General features: G+C 39.0%; 1 protein-coding gene and 1 pseudogene across 6 annotated transcripts; one reads left to right on the forward strand and one right to left on the reverse strand.

Moving 5' to 3' along the window:
- Positions 1-533: 533 nt before the first annotated feature.
- GIN1 (gypsy retrotransposon integrase 1) lies at positions 534-23,492 on the reverse strand. 6 transcript variants are annotated; one of them, XM_008261985.5, is made up of 8 exons: positions 23,257-23,492; positions 16,769-16,914; positions 14,970-15,163; positions 13,228-13,533; positions 11,368-11,559; positions 10,801-10,977; positions 10,105-10,390; positions 534-1,027 (listed from the first exon to the last, which is right to left on the reverse strand). In XM_008261985.5, the coding sequence occupies exons 1-8, from the start codon at positions 23,490-23,492 to the stop codon at positions 753-755; spliced, it is 1,812 nt and encodes a 603-aa protein (XP_008260207.2). In that variant the 3' UTR covers positions 534-752. The 6 variants fall into 6 exon arrangements, with proteins under 6 accessions (XP_008260207.2, XP_089169206.1, XP_089169207.1 ...); XM_089313080.1 differs by having other exon boundaries at positions 23,241-23,366; XM_089313081.1 differs by having other exon boundaries at positions 13,228-13,322; positions 14,974-15,163; positions 23,257-23,343.
- Positions 1,134-4,948, forward strand: LOC149122267 (large ribosomal subunit protein eL33 pseudogene; annotated as a pseudogene).
- Positions 23,493-23,513: the final 21 nt, after the last annotated feature.

Raw genomic sequence — 23,513 nt, forward strand, 5'->3', positions numbered from 1 at the left:
AAAGCTTGCCACAGGGTTTCCTACTTACCTTTTCAGCTTCATCCACCTACCTTTGTTACTTCAGTTTACCCTGAGGAGGGTAGAAAATAAAAAGCCTGGCCTTCTGGGAATCACTCTAATACCTGCTGTCACTGTGCATCTCTTCTCCCCTTATTCTCTGGTTCTTTCTCTCCAAATCCTCTGCATTTCTCGAGGACAAACTCATCTGAGCCCTCACAGATGAGGATAACCTGCGTTTCAGGTTCAGAAATGACTGCTCTGTTTCGCCTCCCTATTGTACATTCTCTATACTTTTTTCCTGGAATTTAGGATTTACTAACTTGTAGTTTGTGTTATACACAGCTTATAATGTTCTATATTTCTAACCAGATAGTAAGCGCCATGTGAGGAAAGGTAATTTTCCATACTGCTTTATACTAAAATTTGGTTGAATGAGTGATATCATAGAAATTATAGTTTAAAATCTTTGATATTCATCAAAGTAAAGGTGCTTTGCCTGTTCTCTTTTTAGAAGAAAAACTCATTTCTATGTATTGTATTCTTCCTTTGCCTTTATTCATTATATGTATACTGATAGTCAAATGTGGCACAAATTTACATAAATAAATAGTTAGAAAATATACCTTCAGGATTTAGTCATTAAAAGCGTGTCAAGACATTTATCCTCTACAATATTTTTTATTGCATAAAATATCAAGATTTAAGGGATTTATACATTCTAAACAAACATTTTAAATAAATGTCAGTATTTATTAACTTAAGTACTCAAGGACTTGATTTGAGGAGTCCAATAGACTGAAAGTCTGTTTTTCAAGAGTACCATGATCTTCCATCAATGGAGAGATTTTGACACTTCTATATTCTAAGAGTTCACGATCCTTGCTTGATGTCAGTAATTCATTATCAACTACACCAATAGTTGCATCTTCTACAAGAATATTTGCTTGGTATGCTCCAACTGGAAGGTCAGGCAATCCAATGTAGTCATGATCTGCCACTATTGAACCTTGCAAGAGATAAAGACTGTCTAAAAGAAAAGATATCATAAGTTGGCCTTCTTGAACTATAATTAAACATTTTAAAATTACATAATGTTACATGAAGAACAAAATTCCACATAATAAAAATTAACTATGAAGATTAACTTCTGGGCAGTTCTCCTATGTACTAATTTACACAAGTTAAAGAATGAATAAAATAATATACACATTTGACAGTTCATATAGAAAATAATGCAATGGGGCTAGCATTGTAGCACAATGGATTAAGCTGCCACCTACAACACCAGTATCCCGTATGGGTACCAGTTGGAGTCCTGGCTGCTTCACTTTTGATCCAGCTCCCTGTTAATGTGCCTGGGAATGCACAGTGGAAGGTGGAAGGTGGTCAAAGTGTCTGGGCCACTGCCACCTGTGTGAGGTTCCAGATGAAGCTCCTGGCTCCTGGCTTGGGCCTGGCTCAGCCCCAGCCATTGCAGCCATTTAGGAAGTGAACTAGCAGATGGAAGATCTCTGTCTCTCTCTCTCTGTCTCTCCTTCTTCCACTCTAACTCTGCCTTTCAAATAATAAATAAATACTTCTTTAAAAAAGAAAAAGATTTCAGAAAAGATACAGGATTTTAAAACTGCCAAAATTTCCTGTTCCCTTGATCCATCTTGGGTATATATGGGGGAGGTATGGGGGACAGGAATAAAGTAGGAATTGTGGTTTGGATTAGAAAAAAAATTATAAAACTTTGCTTTTGATAATGACGATATCCTCAAAACACCTCTACAAAACATTTCAGGATGCATTAATACGGAAATCAAAGTATTTTAACAAGCAGAATTGTTAAATCCTTACCTTTAGATGATTAATTTTAGATAATGCTTCAATTTTTATAAAGCCCATACTAAAAATTAGTTTAAATTCCTACAATATGAAATTGTACAGTAAATGAAGACAAAGGTCACTAGAATCAGGTGTATGTGTTAGGAAAGTATAAGGAAGTAGGCTGCAATGATTAGCTTAAAAAGCTTAGTTATTTAAACCTAATTTGTTACCAAAGTTCATAGGAATGTGTTTTTTGTTTTTGTTTTTGACAGGTAGAGTTACAGACAGTGAGAGAGACACAGAGAGAGAGAAAGGTCTTCCTTCCATTGGTTCACTCCCCAAATGGCCACTACGGCTGGAGCTGCGCCAATCTGAAGCCAGGAGCCAGGTGCTTCTTCCTGGTCTCCCATGCGGGTGCAGGGGCCCAAGCACTTGGGCCATCCTCCATTGCCCTCCAGGGCCACAGCAGAGAGCTGGACTGGAAGAGGAGCAACCGGGACTAGAACCTGGTGCCCATATGGGATGCCGGCGCTGCAGGCAGAGGATTAACCAAATGAGCCCCCAGCCCCGGCCCCTAAACCTAATTTGTTACCAAAGTTCATAGGAACTTTTAAGGCCTACCTAATCCAGATAGAAAGATTTACAAGGAATCTTCCTTTTATTCGATTTTGAGCAAATATATCATAACATCAAGAAAAAATACTTAAAATGAATGTCAAGCTGATACTAAAGCAGCATAAAGGGATCCCTCCCTATCTGAGACTTTAATTCATTCCAACAAGGAAGTCTTCCACCACAGCTCATTAATTCCTGACCTGGTTTCTTTCCAGATTTTCTGCCCAAACATGAACAGATTCTCTTGAATATTTTGATAGCTTAGAGTTTTTAAAATTTTTTAAAGATTTATTTATTATTTGGAAGGCAGAGTTACAGAGAGGCAGAAAGAGAAAGAGAGAGAGAGAGAGAGAGAGAGAGAGAGAGATCTTCTATCTGCTGATTCACTCCCCAAATGGCTGCAACACCTGAACTGCACCAATCTGAAGCTAGGAGCCAGGAGCTGCTTCTGGGTCTCTCACACAGGTGCAGAGGCCCAAGCACTTGGATCATCTTCCACTGCTTTTCCAGGCTATAGCAGAGAGCTGGATAGGAAGTGGAGCAGCCAGGACTTGAACCAGAGCCTACAAGGGTGTTGGCACTGCACACGGTGGCTTTACCTGCCACACCACAGTTCCGGCCCCAAAGAGTCTTTAAATTTTAACTTCCGATGAAAGGAAGATCTGTTGCCCCTTTAAATTAGTAATCAATGAAAGTTTCTCAGAGCAGATAAATTTGCTATTCTATCTCGAAAAACAATCTATTCAACCCATCCATGTAATTATATATATATATATATTTTTTTTTTTTTTTTGACAGACAGAGTGGATAGTGAGAGTGAGAGTGAGAGAGAGAGAGAGAGAGAGAGAGAGAAAGGTCTTCCTTTTGCCATTGGTTCACCCTCCAATGGCCGCCACGGCTGGCGCACAGCGGCCGGCACACTGCGCTGACCCGAAGGCAGGAGCCAGGTGCTTTTCCTGGTCTCCCATGGGGTGCAGGGCCCAAGGACTTGGGCCATCCTCCACTGCACTCCCAGGCCACAGCTGAGAGCTGGCCTGGAAGAGGGGCAACCGGGACAGAATCTGGCGTCCCGACCGGGACTAGAACCCGGTGTGCCGGCGCCGCTAGGTGGAGGATTAGCCTATTGAGCCACAGCGCCGGCCAATGTAATTATATTTAAAAAGCTCACTGAGGGGCCAGGGCTGTGGTGCAGTGGGTTAATGCCCTGGCCTGAAGCACTGGCATCCCATATGGGTGCTGGTTCGAGACCTGGCTGCTTCACTTCCGATCCAGCTCTCTGCTATGGCCTGGGAAAGCAGTAGAAGATGGCCCAAACCCTTGGGCCTCTGCACCCATGTGGGAGACCCAGAAGAAGCTCCGGGTTCCTGGCTTTGGAATGGCGCAGCTCTGGCCGTTGCAGCCAACTGGGGGTGTACCATCAGATGGAAGACCTTTCTCTCTCTTTCTCTCTCTCCTTCTCTCTCTGTGTAACTCTTTCAAGTAAATAAATAAATCTTGAAAACAAAAGCTCATTGAGTCTATTGCAACCCAGAAGTTTGTAAATTTAGGAACTATTTACAATCTTTAATAGTTAATCACATAAAAGCTATGCTCTCTACCAACAGATGGCATAGTGGGCTTGTATGGCCACTTAGTTCTTCATTAGGCAAAGCACATTTGGTATTTCAATTTTGAAAGGTTTTCCGAATTTAACCTCATCATATTTTATTAATGCAAAAACAGTGAATAGGTTGAAAGATGACAAGAAGTTACACATATTTATGACAGAATAAAAGTACGGGTAACTGAAGATGTTAAGATGATAGGTATGGGATGATTTCCTGGACAAAAGGAATAATTCTGCAAGACAAGAACTAAATTGTGAGAAATGTTATGCCCGACAGCAGCAAGAAGGAAGAACAAAGGACCAATGACAATGAACCACTGAATATATTTTTACAAGTTCAACATTGAAGTTCACTATTAACCTGCTGACAGAAAAATGCCTGCCCTTTTTGCCATCTTGGAGCCTGTGGAGGCCTGTTGGGAATAGGACGTCTAAAAGGTAACTATGTCCAGGTGCCATTTTTGCTGGCTCTAAGTGAGGTCTCCAGAACCAAAGGGAGCACACAGCACTTCTTAAAATTGAGGTGTTTATGCTCACGATGAAACTGAATTCTATTCAGGCAAGAGATGTGTTTATGTGTACAAAGCAGAGAATACCATAGTGACTCCTGGGCGCAAAACTAACAAAATCAGAGTAATCCGCGGAAAGGTAAGTCATGCTCATGAAGACAGTGGCATCGTTCATGCCAAATTCTGAAGCAACCTTCCTGAGAGGGCCATTAGACACATAACCTGTGTGATGCTGTACCCCTCAAGGGTTCAAACCACTACAAAGTAAATAAATAAAAATGGATTTGTTCTCTTGTATTTTTGTTAAAAAAAAAAAAAAGAATAAGAAAAATGCTTTTCCATACAGATGAAGCAGTTCTAGTTTAGAAAAACATGGCCGGGAAACCTATCAACTGGGAAAAACATACCTAGATATAAAGCTTGTGGAGTCATCAGTTTCATTTGCTGGAAATGTATTCAGAAACTATAAGCTTAAACGCCTCCTAGTTACACTGGATTTTAGAAACAGAGGGACTTTGTTAGAGGAAACCCTTGATCCGTACTGAAAGTAGCACACATACACACACTTTTGGTTTTCAGTAAGTGTTAACCTTTAAAGTACTTTGTTGTAATAAAACTGTGGAGAACAAGGATTATTCTCAGCAAATCTACACAAATCACTTTATACAAAATAGAAAATTATTCCAAAGATGTCAAGAGCCTGTTTGTGTAGAAAAAAACAAAATCTAATTCAGTCACAAAGATCACATATGTTACAACTCCTACTGTGGTTGAAATCTATTGGAGCCAATTGAAATGCTCTTCAATTTTAAACAAGATGAACAGAAAAGACGCTCTTGTAGCCCTACATATATGCTGAATTAACAACATTTGGGGTTACAGGACATATATTATTAAAATTCTTTTTACCTATTTCTTTACACTTCTGAAATATCGCTATTAGAAAATTTAGAATTATATATTGTGCAGTTTTTGCAATGTATTTCTATTGGAAATGCTGATTTAGAACAATCCTGGGTTAGGGATATAGAAAAGAACATGATGAAGTTTTTATCCTCAAAACAGCAGAGTAGGGAAAGGAAACAAACATACCATATTAAAGGAATTTTCTGCTGAGTTATATAATATAGATTTTTACCAAGCAATTTCTTTTCTCATTCTATTAATTTCATTATTATTATGATATCTGTTGGATAAAGGCATCCTTTCAGTCTTGATCAGACTGAATTAAATCCACAGCTTCTTTGAAACTGAGGTAATTTAAAGATGTCTCAGCAATATGTTATCAGCAGTTTCAACATACTTTTTCCTATGCAGTTGGAAGGACTAAAAAATGAGAATAAAAATTGGTTTTATATTTCTCCAAAGGAAGAAAATAAATTAAAATCAAAACCTCATGAAAGTTCGAAGGAGTTGCATTAATTTATTTCTTCAAATAGTTAGAAAAATACAAGGCTTTGATGACTTGATTTTCTTATTCTGAAGAGAGATGATTAACCTACTCCTACAGATTCTCTGATAATCCTCAAACTATTAGAAAGTGCTGTCATACTCTATATCCTTTTTCAGGATAAAACAACAAGTAATAACTATAATGTAACTACATATTGTTATTATAATAACTAATTCTATCAGCACACAACTGAAACAACCCTGGGTTTAGAGATTAAACAACCTAGAGTCCAGTGGAAGACTCTGCATAAACTGTGTTAGTAAGAATGTCAAGATCAGGACCTTAACACCACTGAGGCTAAGTTTTACTTTGTTTCATGAATGCGGATTGTAAGTGTGGAAGGCAGAAGACAGGCCCCAGAGATGTCTCTGCATAGTACTCCCTGGAAACTGACTATGCAACCTTACAAGGCTAAAGAGAATTAAGGCAGTGAGGGGATTCATCTCAAAATAGGGAGACTATCCTAGAAGCTGGAGTGATACGATGTGTGAAGGACTGAACCCACCACCGCTGGTTTTGAAGACAGAGAAAAGACCACAAACCAAGGAAGACAGCCTCTAGAAACTAGAACAAAGAAATGGTTTCTCTTTTATTGCCTCCATAAAGGAACGCAATCCTGCCAAGGCTTTCATCTTACAGTGACACCTACGTTGGACCTCTAACCTGCAAAACTGTAAGACAAGAGGTTTGTGTTGTTTTAAGCCACTGTATCTGTAGTAATTCGTTATAGCAGCAATAGGACATTTTATAATAATGACAATCATTACACAAAAGGAGACTAGGTATATTCAATTATGAAGGAAAATCAGACTAAAACCTTTGGTAGACCAACATATATCAGAAACAAAATGAAATAAATTAAAAACTACTGCTCAAAATCTATCTCAGGGGCCGGCACTGTGGCACAGTAGGTTGAGCCTCTGCCTGCAGTGCTGGCATCCCACATGGGCACTGGATGGTGTCCCAGCTGCTCCTGATCCAGCTCTCTGCTGATGGCCTAGGGAAGCAGTGAAAGAGGGCCCAAGTGCTTGGGCCCCTGCACTCACATGGGAGACCTGGAGGAAGCTCCTGGTTCCATGCTTCAGATTGGCCCTGCTCCAGCCATTGCAGCCATTTGGGGTACAAACAGTGGATGGAAGACTTTTTTCTCTGTCTCTGCCTCTCTGTCTGTTACTCTGCCTCTCAAATAAAATATTTAAAATCTCTTTAAGAGAAAGTTCTAGCCATATATTTTAATTAACTATTAGATTATATAAAAAATCCGGCCGGCGCCGCGGCTCACTAGGCTAATCCTCCGCCTAGCGGCGCCGGCACACCAGGTTCTAGTCCCGGTCGGGGCGCCGGATTCTGTCCCGGTTGCCCCTCTTCCAGGCCAGCCCTCTGCTGTGGCCAGGGAGTGCAGTGGAGGATGGCCCAGGTGCTTGGGCCCTGCACCCCATGGGAGACCAGGAAAAGCACCTGGCTCCTGGCTCCTGCCATCGGATCAGCGCGGTGCGCCGGCCGCAGCACGCCAGCCGCGGCGGCCATTGGAGGGTGAACCAACGGCAAAAGGAAGATCTTTCTCTCTGTCTCTCTCTCTCACTGTCCACTCTGCCTGTCAAAAAAAAAAAAAAAAAAAAAAAAAAAAAAAAAAATCCATCTCAGATGGAAATGAGTCAATAACATCATTTTTCCTTTCAAAGGGGAACATGATTACAAAGATACTATATTTTAATTTTTTTTATTAAATAACTAGTCTGAAAAACCATTTGGCATTGTACTAGATAAAATATCAACTAGGCCTTAAAACAGCTAGGAAAAATATTATAGACTTAGACTGAATGTGATTTTCTACATTATATTGTAGATAAGCAGCGATAAGAAGCTGGCAATACAATTATATCAGGCTTTAGACAGAGTCTTTAATACAGCTATGAAGTCTTAAGGGTGGTTAAAAAAAAGCAACAATGACAAGTATAGACAGACAAACTTATAGTTTGTTTGGATTCATATCAAATGAAATTTATATCAAATCTATATCAAATAAAAATATTGGATGATTCTTTAAAGATAATATGTTTGCTTTAAATTCAGCTCAAACATTATATAATTAGCTTGTGAAGTGAAGATTTTCAGGAAAATGTGATACTGAAGAAAAAGATAGTAGAAATTACATTTATTTGGAATTTCTACAAATGAGAGAAACACAAAAAATAGTACTTAAAAGTGAACTAGATTCTAGGATGGTCAGATTAGTAACTGCTTCCTTTGGTTTCCAAGAAAAACTAAAACAAATTCACCAATTTCAGGTTCCTTACACGTATATCAATAGTCCTATTACAGTTTCTTTATATTACTGGAAAAAAACAGCTGCAGAAAATTCAAGCATGAGACAATAAATTCCATAGCCTTTGTTTAGAAACTGTTCTCAGCTGGGCTCTGAAAGATTCAGAAGCAGCAAAATATCTGTTCTCCTTTCTAAGAAAGTATTTGGCAAGATCAAAATTGCAAAATGTTGAAATACATCCGGTCTAGCAACATTTTAAATGTAAATTTTGTATTAATTAAGGAACATTAACACCTTAGAAGGAAGCAAGTGCCAAAGAGTAAAAAGAAAATCATGCTGAGGTGGAACAGACCCATCACCGGAATATTTTTTCAATACTTAACTGTGGAAGGGAATGACCATAAAGAGTAGCGCAGAACTGAGAAAAGGCAAAATAAATGACAGTGCTTTTCCTCTAGCCACGAGAATGAAGTTGTGAGTTTTCAGAATTAGAACACAGTCCAAGATAAGTTTATGACTACACCAACTGGATCTGGCACAGAAAGAAGGACAGAGCTCTTCTCACAAGAGTTGTGGTCAGATCTGAAGCAGAGCTGAGCTACTAGGCAGCTCCTGGGGAAATTCACATCTAAAAAAGGAATAGGGCAGGTGCAGGTTATTTGTTGCTGTTGCTCTTGTTATTTATTTACTTGGTTAAATAACTTAATTGTTTATGAGGTATAAAATATAATAAATTTAGCTTCCATTGTTAATGATATTCAAATAATATTAATGCTTTATCTTGCTTAACAGCAAAAGCATAATTAACTAAGGTACCAGTTAACTCCACTTCAGTTATCTACCTCAGGTAAAACAGGACAAAATGAAAGTTTTGATAAAGGAGGGAGCTTAAAGTCCTGACAAAAATGTCCTTAAATTAATCTATGGGGAAGAAGGGTTACAGAGATTAGAACAGCCTGTTAAGAACCAGCCGTATTTTAGGGTAAGTATAGCCGTATTTCTATCATATTTCATTCTGAATACACACTACCAGGTACCCTCATCTGCCTCCGTCCATGACCTCACTATGAAGCAATATTAAAGATCCATGACTAGGGCTCAGTGTTGTGGCATACTGGGTTAAGCTACCACCTGCAATGTCAGCATCCCAGTTGAGCACCAGTTCGAGTCCCAGCTGTCCCACTTCTGACACAGTTCCCCGCTAATGTGCTTGGGAAAGCAGTGGAGGACAGCCAAAGTGCCTGAGCTATAGCACCCACGTGGGAGATCTGGATGAAGTTCCTGATTCCTGTCTCTGGCCTGGCCCAGCCACAGCTGTTGTGGCCATTTGGGGAGTGAAACAGAGGATGGAAGATTTCTCTCTCTCCCTCTCTCTCTCTATGTAAATTTGCCTTTCAAATAAATAAAATAAATCTTAAAAAATTAGTAACATTTTTTAAGTATCCAAGTTTATTCTTTTTACAACTAGATTCTAGTATGCTTGGACTATACACTAATGATCTTAGTTTCTGTTTTCCTATGTGAAAATGAGGCACAAATTGATTAACAGGATACTGTGAAAGTGAAAACAGATGTAATCCTTCCTCTGTGAAACAAGTTCAGTATCTCCCCTATGTATTATGAGAAATAAATAGATTTCAAAGTAAAATCGCTCACAAGCCTGACAGGTCCAGAAGAGGCATTCAAATAAAAGAGACTACCCAGGATATCTAAAACTATACCAACCATAGAAATGAGAGGGAAAAGGAAACTTATTCATAGAGAGGAAGAAAGATTTCTTGTATTTTTAATTTCTCGCCTCACTTGAAGAAACTAAAAATATAGAGAAGTGACAGACACTTACCTTGTTCACTGGATTCTCTTACATAGGGTTTAAGATGGGACATTTTGATAGGTCTTTTAAGTCTAGCTCCAGTGTTGTCTCTGAGAACAGCACATCCATTGTCTGTAATATAGTCTATGACACAAGGACCAACCCATTCAGACTGGAAACGACCATCCTTCCACCAATTTTTCCTTTGCCTCAAAACTTCATGACCGACTTTCAAATGAAAAGGATTTAATTGCTTTGGTTTCTTTTTAACAATGATCTTGCTTTTATTTAGTTCATCCACATTGTTGTTCTTCATCTGCAAATGTAAAAGGAAAAAAAGAATAAAGAATGAAAGAATTGTAATTTCTTGAAAGTTAAGTGCAGATAATGATAAGTAAAAGGTAAACACGAATCCTTCTGAATTCTTAAAATAACATCTCAAAGCATTAACATGGGTTAAGGAATTTGCCAAAGTCAAGCAACTTGAAAGCAGCAAGACCATCCATCTCAATCCAAAATTTGATTCCAAAATTCATGGTTTTTAGCTAAAAACCATACTACTAGTTAACCTAGAGAAGCAGAACATGATAAATAACACATTTTTGGCTTAAGAGTATATTGTATGTTTTTGTGTATGTGTCTGTGTATATATGCACACTTACTGGTATATACTGAAATTATTTTTTTAATATCACTTCATAGAGTTTTACTATTAAAGAGAATCACCTGGCCCACTGAAGTTGTCTTATTTTCCGTTGTTTTATCAGCTTCTTTAACTGCAGCAAGAATTCTGGCAAACATACTTGTATTGTCACCATCCACTTCATTAAGGCAGTCTGATGTCTCAGGCAGGTAAGCATTTCGATTAAACATTTGAAAATATGGTGTATTTTTAGTAGGCTCCTATTTTAAGGAAAATAGCAAATTTGTAATAAAACATTTATCTAGCAAGAGATAATCATAACTCAGAAATACAGAATTATAAAAAGGAGGCAGGCACTGTGGCATAGCAGGTGTAGCTGCCATCTGCAATGCTGTCATCCCATGTGGGTACCAGTTAGAGATCTGGCTGCTCTACTTCTGATCCTGCTCTCTGCTACTGCCTGGGAAAGCAGTAGACGGCCCAAGTGGGAGACCAGGAGGAAGCACCCGGCTCCTGGCTTCAGACAGACCCTTCTCCAGCCGTTGCAGCCATCTGGGGAGTGAACCAGCCGGTGAAAGTTCTCTCTCTCTCTCTGCCTCTCTGTGTAACTTTGCCTTTCAAAAAAAAAAAGATTATAAATAGGAACACACCAAGTGAGTGATATTGAAAGCAAATGAAACAGCCGACAGGTGATCGTCCCAGGTGTCTGGATGCTCCACACAGTGCTTGGCAAGAAATGTTTTGATTGTGCTAGGTGTACTTTCAATTGGATTAATAGTTCCAGAGGTGTGAGAAATCACAATTTGCTTTGTGCCAAACAATCCACACAGTTCAACATTGATCTGAAATATACATAAAACAAAGCTAACTTTTAAAAATTAATGTAATATTTTTTCAATTGATTTAAAAAAAAAACAAAAACTTGAATTTGAAATTTTTTCACTGACCAAGCCATTGTATATAAAAAGGATGCATATTTTGTTTAAAACAGAAGTTAGTACTGAGTCCTCACTACATGCTGGTCATCACAGTAGATGCTTTATATTACCATTAAACTTCGCAACAATTTTATAAGGTATGATAAATCCCATTTTAAAGATAAGAAGTCAGGGGCCGGCACCATGGCTCACTTGGTTAATCTTCCACCTGAGGCACTGGCATCCCATATGGGCGCCAGGTTCTAGTCCTGGTTGCTCCTCTTCCAGTCCAGCTCTCTGCTGTGGCCTGGGAAGGCAGTGGAGGATGGCCCAAGTGCTTGGGCCCTGCACCCACATGGGAGACCAGGAGGAGGCACCTGGCTCCTGGCTTCGGATCGGCACAGCGCCAGCCGAGCGGCCATTTGGGGGGTGAACCAACAGAAGGAAGACCTTTCTCTCTGTCTCTCTCTTTCACTGTCAAAAAAACAAAACAAAACAAAACAAAACAAAACAAAACAAAAACAAACAAACGAAAAAAACCACCAAGATAAGAGGGAGCAATAATCCACTGTTTCACTCCTCAAATGGCTAGAAAGGCTGGGGTTGGGCCAGGTTGAAGCAGGAATTCCATCTGGGAATTCCACCTGCCACGTGGGTGGCAGGGGTCCAGGCACTGGGCCATCTGCTTTTTTCCCAGTTGCATTACCAGGCAGCTGGATCAGAAGGGGAGCAGCTGGGATATGAACTGGTGCTCATATGAGAGACTGGTGTTGCAAAACAGCTTAACCTCCTGCATGACAACACGGGTCCCAACACCAGTAATTTTTATTAAAACACAATGGATTGTTTATACTTTCAACTCAAGCAATCATTAAAGCAACAAAATCACAGTACATATAAACTGAAAAACTAAGAAAAAAAATCTATAATCTCATCAGTCTGAATATGGTATTGTGGCATATTGGGTAAAGTTGCCACCTACGATACCAAGTTGGTGTTAGTTTGTGTCCCAGCTGCTCTACTTCTGATCCAGCTCCTTGCAAATGGCCTAGGAAAACAGAAGATGGCCCAAGTGTTTGTGCCCCTGCCACACATGTAGGAGACCTGAATGAAGCTCCTGGCTCCTGCCTGGCCCAGCCCTGGCCATTGTGGCTATCAGGGGAGTGAACCGGTGGGTAGAAGATCTGTCTCGTGTGTGCGCACTCTCTCTCTCTCTCTCTCTAACTCTGATCTTGAAAATAAATAAATGTCTTTTTAAATATGCTGCAAAAATAGTTCTGTAAAATTTTGTTTTATATCTTTGTCAAATCGATGGTTAAGAATGTCTGTAGTTTTAAGAATTACTGTGGTTTTAATGATCTATGATCACTTTAACATTTAGATTACTTCTTTGGTTTTAGTTTGAAGAAACCTGAAAACAGTTTTACAATTTCCTAGTGGCATAGTAAACAGTAAAACTCTGGTCTCCTAATTTCTAGTTCAACCACCTGTGGTCCACAATATTATACCTCTGTATGTAATGCAGAGGGTACTGTATGCTGGACCCTGAAAGGGAGGAAGATATGCTCCCACACCTATGTTTATTTATCTTACCTGTTGAATGAATTCATCTCTCTGGTCCATTATTATTTTCTGAGGAGGTCCATATAAGAAAAATACATTGATAATAGCTTTGGAAATTTCTGATGCTGAAACATCACACAGAGGTAAAATCATCACCCATTTTGTGAACAAATCTGTCATGATTATAGCATACACATGACTTCTCTTGCTTGTATGAAAAGGTCCCATCAGATCAACAGTAACTATACTCCATGGATTTTCTACCTTGAGAAGGTGCTGTTTAGGTGCTAGAATAACTGTATTTTTTGCCACTTGACAATGCTGACAAGCATACACCTACAAAGAGGCACACAATAAAATGCACATATACATTTATATACACACACATAAATGTTAACACAATCAATATAATATAAAAACAATTTTATAAATCTGAATTTTAGAATCATTAATAGCTACTTTATATTTTGAAGAGAAAGTTCTGGACTGAGAATAGATCAAGGAAATATTAGTCACTACAATTATTAAGGGAACATCTTATGAAGTTGTATGCACATGAAACACAATCCTGGCTCATATTCAATAAATATTTACTAAAGGAATAGATTTTATTCTATAATTTTAAATCAGCATGTAAATATACAGTAATTTCTAGACGCAAAAGATGATTCCTTCTAAAGATATCACTCTAAAAAGTTCATTTATTATCTATTCCAACAGCATTTATTGAAATATAATTTCAGTCAAACAGTATTTATAGATGCCACAAATTTCTCCAGGTTCTAGGAAAAAACAAGCAAAAACAAAAACAAAGCCTTTGCTGTCTTGGTGTTTTTGAGTAAGATGAAAAGGGATCAGTTGATCAGTTTATGGACACTGCCATTGCTCAACGTATCTTTGGAACTGCACTTTGGAAACTACTTTCAAACTAACCTCTGAAGAAAAACTGAAAAATCATCTCATATAGTCACAATTACTTTTGATTAAAATTACCTACCCTTTTTGAATTTATTACAGATCATCTGTTTCAAAAAAGCATATCCATTCTCAAATGACAAGGATTTGATAAAGATTTCACTAACTGTAAAGAAATGCATGGCAGCTTCTGAAGGCAGATACCAGTAATTTAGTAATCACAACTACTAAAGAGATCTTACACGTATACCAAGCAATTCCCAGCATTTGATAAACAGTACGCTAAAAGGAGTACAGTTCAGAGGACCTTTGAGCAAGAACATCATACTTCCCAGATGCATTTTCTATTAGAAGATTTGAAGGTCCTAATAGGCTGTAAAGATACAGAAGTCAGACTTATTTCATTATCTTCACGATTTCGATTCTGGGTTTTGCCGTGTCTGACATTTTCTATCTCGTGAGAACCCATACTGGGCTTGACTTCTTTTGAAATTATTCCCCTCAGTACAGAAAATCTTGTACGACCACAATGAAGGATAATGATTTACTCAAATCAATTTCAGTCCCATTTAAATTCTAGCTACACAAAGCAATTCAATACTAAAAATCTGGTTCTATACAATCTGTATAAATATGGTATTTTCAAACATTTAAATAATGCCTTTTTCTAGTTTAAATCATACTCTGGTGATTTGAAATAATTGTGGAAGAAAATGGAACTCCATTTAAATGTCTCTTTCGTACAAAAACTACCCATAAAGTATTTTATGAGAAGTGATACCCAGAGTAAATTTGGAGCAATATTGAATTTTGAATATTAGATAGTATTCGAAATATTCTAAATACATAAGCCATACCCACTGTTTGACATCATTGGTCACAGAAGTCCAATAGTAACTGGTTTCCACTAAAGTGAGGGTTCTGGATATGCCGTGATGAGCTCCAGTGTCATTTTCATGGCATTCTCTTAGGACTTTCTTTTTTTCCTCTTCTGAAACAATTACCAAGCGATTTTGTTTTCGGTCTTTTCCAACATAAAACAGCTTTTTTTCTGGAATAAATGATGCCAAAAGATTAATTGCAAATTTTAGAGACCTCTGTAGTTTTAAAGTAATCAAAGCCTTATCTCAAACATGAGGGATTTGCCTGCTTCTTCTAAAACCTCCATTCAGAACAGAGCATTTACTTGTGTGATCTGAAAGATCAGTTGTTATTCTTACTAGATACATACAAAGACCACTAGCTGCTCTAATTTTCTTGCTACCAACACAAGTAGCTCTGGCTTGTTCATCAAAGCATGTCGCACTCCTAACTGTGGCAGTAGGAAGTTAGCTTGCCATGGAAGTACTCAAACTAGGAAAATATTTGCAAGTGGCTCCTAAAAATGGCATAAACTTATAAGGAAGTATGTATAGATAAGCAGTTTCTTGGGACTGTTAAAATAGTATTTCATCATAACTAGTTTTGTAAGCAATCATCTCCCAGGTTTTTCTAGATTTGAGTGGAAGGTAGGGATGGTAAAATGAGAATGTGAGAGAACTTTAATCTTCAAGATACTTCTGTTTTTCATAGAAAGATACCTGAGAAGAATCTGCAAAGGGAAGCAACCAGGGTAGAGTGAATCACCATCTCTGCAGTGTGGACATGGCGGCTATTTACACTCCAGAATACACCATCACGTTACTAACGTGCTTAAGCACATGCGGAGTGGAACACTGCTCACTTACATTAGAAGGTAATCAACCTCAGGGCGGGAATCATATTTGCCCTATCCATCACTGCATCTCCAAGGCTTAGGATGAGATCAGCACTTAATAGGAACTCAGTAAGCATTTTTAGATAAATCATTAAGATAAATGATTAAATGAATGAATGAATTCTCACTTTAGTCTAAGTATAATGGGTCTATTCTTAAGCATAAGGGAGTTACTTGTAGGGGTATACACACAGGGAGATAAGAGCAGGCATTCACTTACTGAACTTGAACTTTCCTTACCTGCTTTGCAGAAAGCCTAATGCTGTTCCTACAGACAAAACTTCCATTAACATCTCTAACATTCAGTTGGGTATTTGTCACTTATTTCATTCCAAACCCATCTTACTATTTGAAGGAGAGGGAAAAAGAAGGAAAAATTATCCTAACCTTTCAATATAGATATGCCATTGCCTTTCCAGTATTCAATCCACTCAGGATTCCAAAGCCAATATAAACCCTGAGAATATTTACAAAGGAAGCAGAGGGGGGAATCATGGAAATACACTCAATTCCATCAACTTTTCATTTTAGTAAACAAGCTAGTTAACAATTCATTTTAAGCACCAAGTGAGTTCCTCACTGACAGTGGCATCAGTGTGTGTCGGGCACTAGCAGAGCAGGAATTACTGGAGGACAAAAGCAGGAGAAGGTAATTTAGGTAAATGTTTTATTTTTTTGCATGGTATTATCTTCTGCCTATAATTAAATTCATCTTTTCATGTTTATTGGCCTTCGGTTAGCTTCAGTGTGATTTTTATTTTACTTTTGACTAAAGTATCATCAATTAGACTGATAATTGCCTAGCAACAACCTATTACTACAGAAACTCTTAGGTTTCCACAAAGAACACATGTGGAGAACCTATAACTCTAAACTCAAGATTTTGGATATTAATTTTACCTTTGAAGATAAATTTTTTTGCTGCTCTTCTTATGCCACTTCTTTCACTTGGCAATGTAGTTGGATGATATTCACCAGTTCGTTTATAATACGCAATCTGTTTAAGATGAAGGTCACCATTTTTTCCACTACGGACCATTGCGAACCTAGTAAAAATTAAAGATAGAACTTGAATGCTAAGCTAATGCTGTTGCTATTTCAATCCAGGCTTCTGTCATACTTCTGCTTACGTATGAATTGAGCATTCCCAGAATATTATCTGTGATGGAGATAATTGTAGGACAGAAAAGGAACAGAGAGATGAATATGAACTAAAATATTCAGATGCTATTTTTGAGACACATCATGACAAATTATCTTGTCTCTTTCCACGAGGTAAGAAATGCTGCAAATTTTCCATATACTGGGAAAAAAAAAGGAAGTATACTTCAAAAGATTTGCTTAGAAATTTCATTGCCATCAGTTGAAATGTCACTAACATGAAATGGTCTTACTGTGCCATATTTAAATTAATGGTAATAGATTATGGTGGGAAAATACAATTTTTTTTCCTTTATAAAGATTTACTTATTTATTTGAAAGGCAGAGTTACAGAGACAGAGAGAGAGAGATATCTTCCATCAGCTGGATTAGTCCCCAAATGGCTGCAAAGGCTGGGACTGGCCAAGCCAAAGCCATGAGCTCTGAACTCCATCCAGGGTCTCCCATATGGGAGGTAGGGGCCCAAGTACTTGGGCCATCTCCCTCTGCCTTCCTAGGTGCATTGAGCAGGCAGCTGGATCTGAAGTGAAGCAGCCTGAGCTTGAGCTGGCACTTAAATGGGATGCAGCACTGCAGATGGTGGCTTAACCTGCCATGCCACAATACCAGTCCCTATTATTGTTAAATATATTTACAACCATTGCAAAAATGCAAAAAATCACTTCTTCAAATCATATATTAGATGTATTTTGGAAATGTTCAAATGATCTATGACAGAGAAGATCTTTTGCAGCCAGATATCATCCGCTCTTAAGAACTCGACATAAACTTTTTTCATGAACAGAAATGATTTTTGGTACTGTGGATACCTCATCAATGTTATAAAGAAAAAATGGCTACACTGGCAAAAACAAAACAAAATACATTTTTATTATAGACCATGAGTAACACGGGAAATGCTTTAACAGTAACAACAACAACAACAAAAATCTTTGATTTCCTATTTTCAGTTGAAAGAAACTATTCTTTTCTGGTTCTTTTGGCTTGCTGCCAGCCCAATCTCCCAGTCAACTGCGGCCCTTCTCTCCCAGTTGCTGTGCCCTAAAAGACTGACCCTTAGAGGCTGCTTTTATAATTTTCCAGTAGGAACTGTCCCATGGAAGGCAGTGACAGACAAATCAGAACACAGAAGACAGAGGTCAGGATATTTATTTCCTAGCTTTTTCCTTGGATTAAGCTGTAACCCCCTACAAACACAGCTCCTGTGGGGTAGCCTTTCTTCCCTGCGCCTAGTCCTCATGGAAGTCTGTTTCATGTCTTGTCTTTGACACTTCAGCCCTAGAGCCTAACTATTTTTATTAGTCTCCAAGCTTCTTAGTCCCTGTCCACACATCCACAAATGAAAGTTTCACTAAATTTCTTCAAAATCTCAGAATATATCTTCTGTTTCCTGGTAAGTCTCTGATGGATGCAAATACTCACAGTTTTGCAATTCTAAAAATAATATGGCTGTTTACTGACCACTACAGGATCTATGGATAAGACTTTTAAAAGAGTATATTACTACAGAGAGAATGAAGGGACAAAGCAGAACAGACTGGCCCTACGGCCATGGCTTAAACAGTGGATAAAGTCCCTTCTCCTAATATTCAGGCCTCTGAACATTCAATAACTATCTTTCTGGTCTTTTATAACTTCTGACACAATACCAGTGCATTTCTAATATCCACTTAATCATACGTTAGCATAAATTATGAGCCATTTTAAAAACAAAGATTCTATAATGCTAACAGACTCCTCATAACCTAAAAAGCAGGGTTTTCTCTCCTATAAAGTATTATAAAACTTGACTATGGTTAACAATAATATATGTGCAATTATGTCATGTATCTTTTGAAATGGCTAGAATATTTTTAATGTTATTGCCATAAAAATGATAAATGTTTAAAGTTGATGGACATACTAATTACCCTAACTTGATTACACAATACATAGAAGTACTAAAACATCCCACTTTGTACCCAAATACATATAATTTGTCAATCAAAAGTAAAATAAATAAAAGTGTTATAAAACTTTGTTGTTTAAATTCATTTTCCATTAAAAATTAAATGTGACTTTTTTTTATTTTACAAAAGATGGTTGTACCTCCAAATCAAACAAATGTAATTGTCAGTTTCTAAAACATCTCAAAAATAAATAGACTTGATTTTAAGACTTTCTATAAAAAATAAATAATACAGTGTATTACTGACATAACAGGTCACAGGAACAGAGTCCAGAATTAGCTACACAAATATAAAATCAATTGGTTTACAACAGAATTTTTAAGACAAGAGGGGAAGAGATGATCTTCTCAATGAATGGTGAGGGAACAACTGGAATTCTATTTAGGGAAAGAATAAACTTTAACCTCCTACCTCACGTCTTCCACAACGATTAATTCCAGATAAATCATAAACCTAAAAATGAATGATAAATGGCAAAGCTTTTGGAAGAAAAATATGAAAAGATCTTGAAAACATTGGGATAGCCAAAATTTCCTAAGTAGAACACAACAAACATTATCTATAGAAGAAAAAAAACATTTGACAAATAAGACATTATGAAAATCAAAACTCATTGAAAAATACCATCAATATGAAAAGGTGATAGACTGGGAGAAGATATCTTTTAAATAAGTATCTAAAAAGGACACATACACAGCACATACAGTCTTTCTCATCTTAGAAGTAGGAGCAGGGGCCGGCGCCAGCGCCATGGCTCACTTGGCTAATCCTCCACCTGCGGTGCCGGCACCACGGGTTCTAGTCCCGGTTGCTCCTCTTCCAGTCCAGCTCTCTGCTGTGGCCCAGGAGGGCAATGGAGGATGGTCCAAGTGCTTGGGCCCCTGCACCTGCATGGGAGACCAGGAGGAAGCACCTGGCTCCTGGCTTCGGATCTGTGTAGCTCTGGCTGTGGCGGCCATTTTGGGGGTGAACCAACGGAAGGAAGACCTTTCTCTCTCTCACTGTCTAACTCTGTCAAATAAATAAATTAAAAAAAAAAAAGGAAGTAGGAGGAGAGGTTTAGTGATAGAAGAACTAAAATATATCCTGTGGCTTTGGAAATATTAGAGCAGGGCAGGTGGAATTCAGACTGCAACAACGTAAGAAATGAGTAGGCACTGAAAAAATGGATTTAGTAAGCTTGAGTTTAACTATTAAGGCCAGGAGTTTCAACAAAGTATGGTATCTAAATACAATGAAATATTAGTCAGTCTTAACAGGGAGGAGATTTTAATACATGCTACACTGTAGATGAATCTTGAGGAAATCTTACTAAGTGGAATGAACCAATCGCAAAAAGACAAATACCATTTGTATGATTCTACTTATACAAGTACGAGAAATTTAGTTAAATTCAGAGGCAGAAAGTACAACAGTGGTTGCCAGGGGTCTGAAGATGGGGAGAGGGGAGTTACTGTTTAACGGGTGCAAAGTCTCAGTTACACAAGATGAAGAGTTCTGGGGATGAATATTGATGATGGTTACATGCTAAAATGGCTTCAGATGGTTTCATATTAAAGTATTTTACTATGAACTAAAATACAAAAAAAATTAAACAGAGAGATTGTTTTAAGAAGGGGATAAAAGTTTAATGCTAAGAGAAGCGTTTTTGGAGAGAGAACTGGAAACGGGAGAGAAAGTTATATGACTGATGGTTTGAGGTTCCTGAGAGGGCAGTGAGGAACAGCATCCAGCTGACAAAGAGAGGGAGATACCAGTCTTTGTGTGTATTTTAAAACAGCAATCAGTCTGGTGATTTCTTCCAATAAGAATAATACAGTGAACAACGGTAGTTATTTCTTTCTGAAGTACCACTGACAAATTTCCACGCAGGCTTCTGTATAGACTAGAAAGCTGGAAAGAGCCATTCCCTCTCCAATAATGAGGGGAAAAAAAAAATGGGCAAATTCATTAGGACGACAATTCTCCCCCAAACTGATCTATACTCTCAATACAATCCCAAGGAGAAACCAAGCAAGCTCTTTTGTAGAAATGGATAGACTGGTTCTAAAATTGATAGGAAAAATAAGGAACTTGGAATTGTGAAAACATGTTTGGAAAATGAACACAGTTTAAGAACTTCACATTACCTGATTTTAAGACTTCTAATAATGCTATGGTAATCAAGATGTGTGGTACTAGCATAACAGCCACAGTTCTATGAAACAGAATAGGGCTCAGATATGATAAACTGATTTGCAACAAAGATGCCAAGTCAATTCAATGGGAAAAGAATATTCTTCCAATAAATGCTGGAAAAATTGAACATCCATATGAAAAAGGATGAACTCATAATTGGTTATAGGCCTAAATGTACACCTAAACCTGCAGAATGTCTATAAGAGAAAAAGGAAAATATGAGACCTCAAGTTAGGCAGTGACTTCCTGTAAGAACAAAACATACCATCCTTAAAAAAAAAAAAAAGACTTAGTTTTTTTTTTTTTTTTAAAGATACTGTTAAGAAACCAAGAGAAATCATAGCTGGGAAAAATATTGGAAATACACATATATGATAAAGAATTTGAACCAGTTTTTCTTTTCCTTTTCTTTTTTTTTTTTTTTTTTTTTTTTTTTTTTTTTTTTTTTTTTTTTTTTTTTGACAGGCAGAGTGGACAGTGAGAGAGAGACAGAGAGAGAAAGGTCTTCCTTTTGCCGTTGGTTCACCCTCCAATGGCCGCCGCTGCAGCCGGCGCACCGCGCTGATCCTGGCAGGAGCCAGGAGCCAGGTGCTTTTCCTGGTCTCCCATGGGGTGCAGGGCCCAAGCACCTGGGCCATCCTCCACTGCACTCCCTGGCCATAGCAGAGAGCTGGCCTGGAAGAGGGGCAACCGGGACAGAATCCGGCGCCCCAACCGGGACTAGAACCCGGTGTGCCGGCGCCGCAAGGTGGAGGATTAGCCTATTGAGCCACGGCGCCGGCTTCTTTTCCTTTTCAATGATCAGTCAGCACTTGGTCCCTACAAAGCATGCATTTAAGTAGTTAATCTGAGAAAATAGTTTTAAACTGTCCTACCCAGAATGAACTTAATCACGTATCTTTAAAGATTATTAAGCAGAGGTAACATCTGTAAGGGAGACTAAACTGGCTTGAATTACATAAATGGATATCATTTTAAGCTTTCTTTACCTTGGAATTTCCAAGAAATTAGGTTTAGGAAAAAGTATTGAAGGAGGCTGACTACAAGAGGTTTGCAAAAGGAATGTCGGGATATTTGGTTGTGCTTTTCACACTCTCCCCTGCACAGTATCAAATAAAATCAACAAATACCTGTGGAAATACTTATTGCGTAATTGTTTTGATAGCCTGACCTTGTGTGGCCAAGAAAATAAGGCAGTTAAGCAACATTTTAGATAAAATCAGGCTGTAACTGAGTTTCAACGAGGGTGAAAACCATCCAGGCCACAAGCTGAAGCCCAGGTAGTATAACAAGCACGCGTTCCAACTTAAACGCCGTTAATATTTCAATGCACACGTGAACTTGGATTCAGACTTCTCCTGTGAATCCCTTTAGCGTAACTTCTGAAAAACGGGCCGGCACAGTTGTTGCCTAACGCCAAAGGCGGGGAACCCTAAACACACCAGCTACTTCTCCAGTACCGGCTTCAGCTTAAGGATCGCATTCCTCCCACCAGAAATGCCCTCGACATCGAGGCCACACAGGGCACTCGGGTTTCCATTTGGAAGCGACAGCTCTACTTGGGCTCAGACACGCCCATTGGAGGGCAGTCCACACCGGGGTAAAAATGTATGCGTTTCCCTTTAACACGGCAAGACTGCTTCCTGGGCTCCATTTCTTCCCGCCATAGGGGATTTTAATTTAGGGTAAAATTCCACAGCCAGCGACTCGGGGCGTCGGCTTGCGAGCCCGCGCAAGCCCGGGGTCTCGGGCACCAGGAAGCGTTTCCAAGGCTGGTTACTCCATTCTTGCGGGTAAAGTCCAAGCCTAACCTGCGAAAGACCACTAAGGAAAGCGGGACTACGAGCAGCCGGAGGCTCTGCACGCCTGACAAGAGAGCTCGCCCAGCTACCGCTCAGCTCACGCGGAACAGCGCAACGCCCACGGCCCTCCTGCCCCTAGAGCGCCTGCGCAACATCTCCACCGACTCCGCGAAACCTTTCTTCAGGCCCGTGGAAGCGAATGATTGTGAAATGACTGTCAGGGGCCACCTCACTTTACTTGAAAAAAAAAAAATTTAAAAAGAGTAGGTATCACAAGCACACCAGAATGACCGCTCACCAAGGTAGTCCTAAATGCAAACGACAGGATTTAAGCCGCCTCCCGCGACTTATGTGGTGCTGCCGGAAGCGGAACTCCACCCGGGACGTTAAGAGGGGCGTCCTTTTGCGGGAGGCGGAAACTCGGTCCGGAGAGGTGAGGAAGGCGCGTTTGGCTCCTGCCGGAAGTTGTTCCGCCCGGCGAGCTTTCGGTGTGAGACCCAAGGCGGGCGGGGAAGAGGCGTGCCCGAGATTCATGAGGTGTAGTGGTGCTGAAGG

The sequence above is a fragment of the Oryctolagus cuniculus genome, chromosome 14, assembly GCF_051225735.1.
Source record: "Oryctolagus cuniculus isolate XC-2025 breed Fujian yellow rabbit chromosome 14, ASM5122573v1, whole genome shotgun sequence".
Lineage (NCBI taxonomy): Eukaryota > Metazoa > Chordata > Mammalia > Lagomorpha > Leporidae > Oryctolagus > Oryctolagus cuniculus.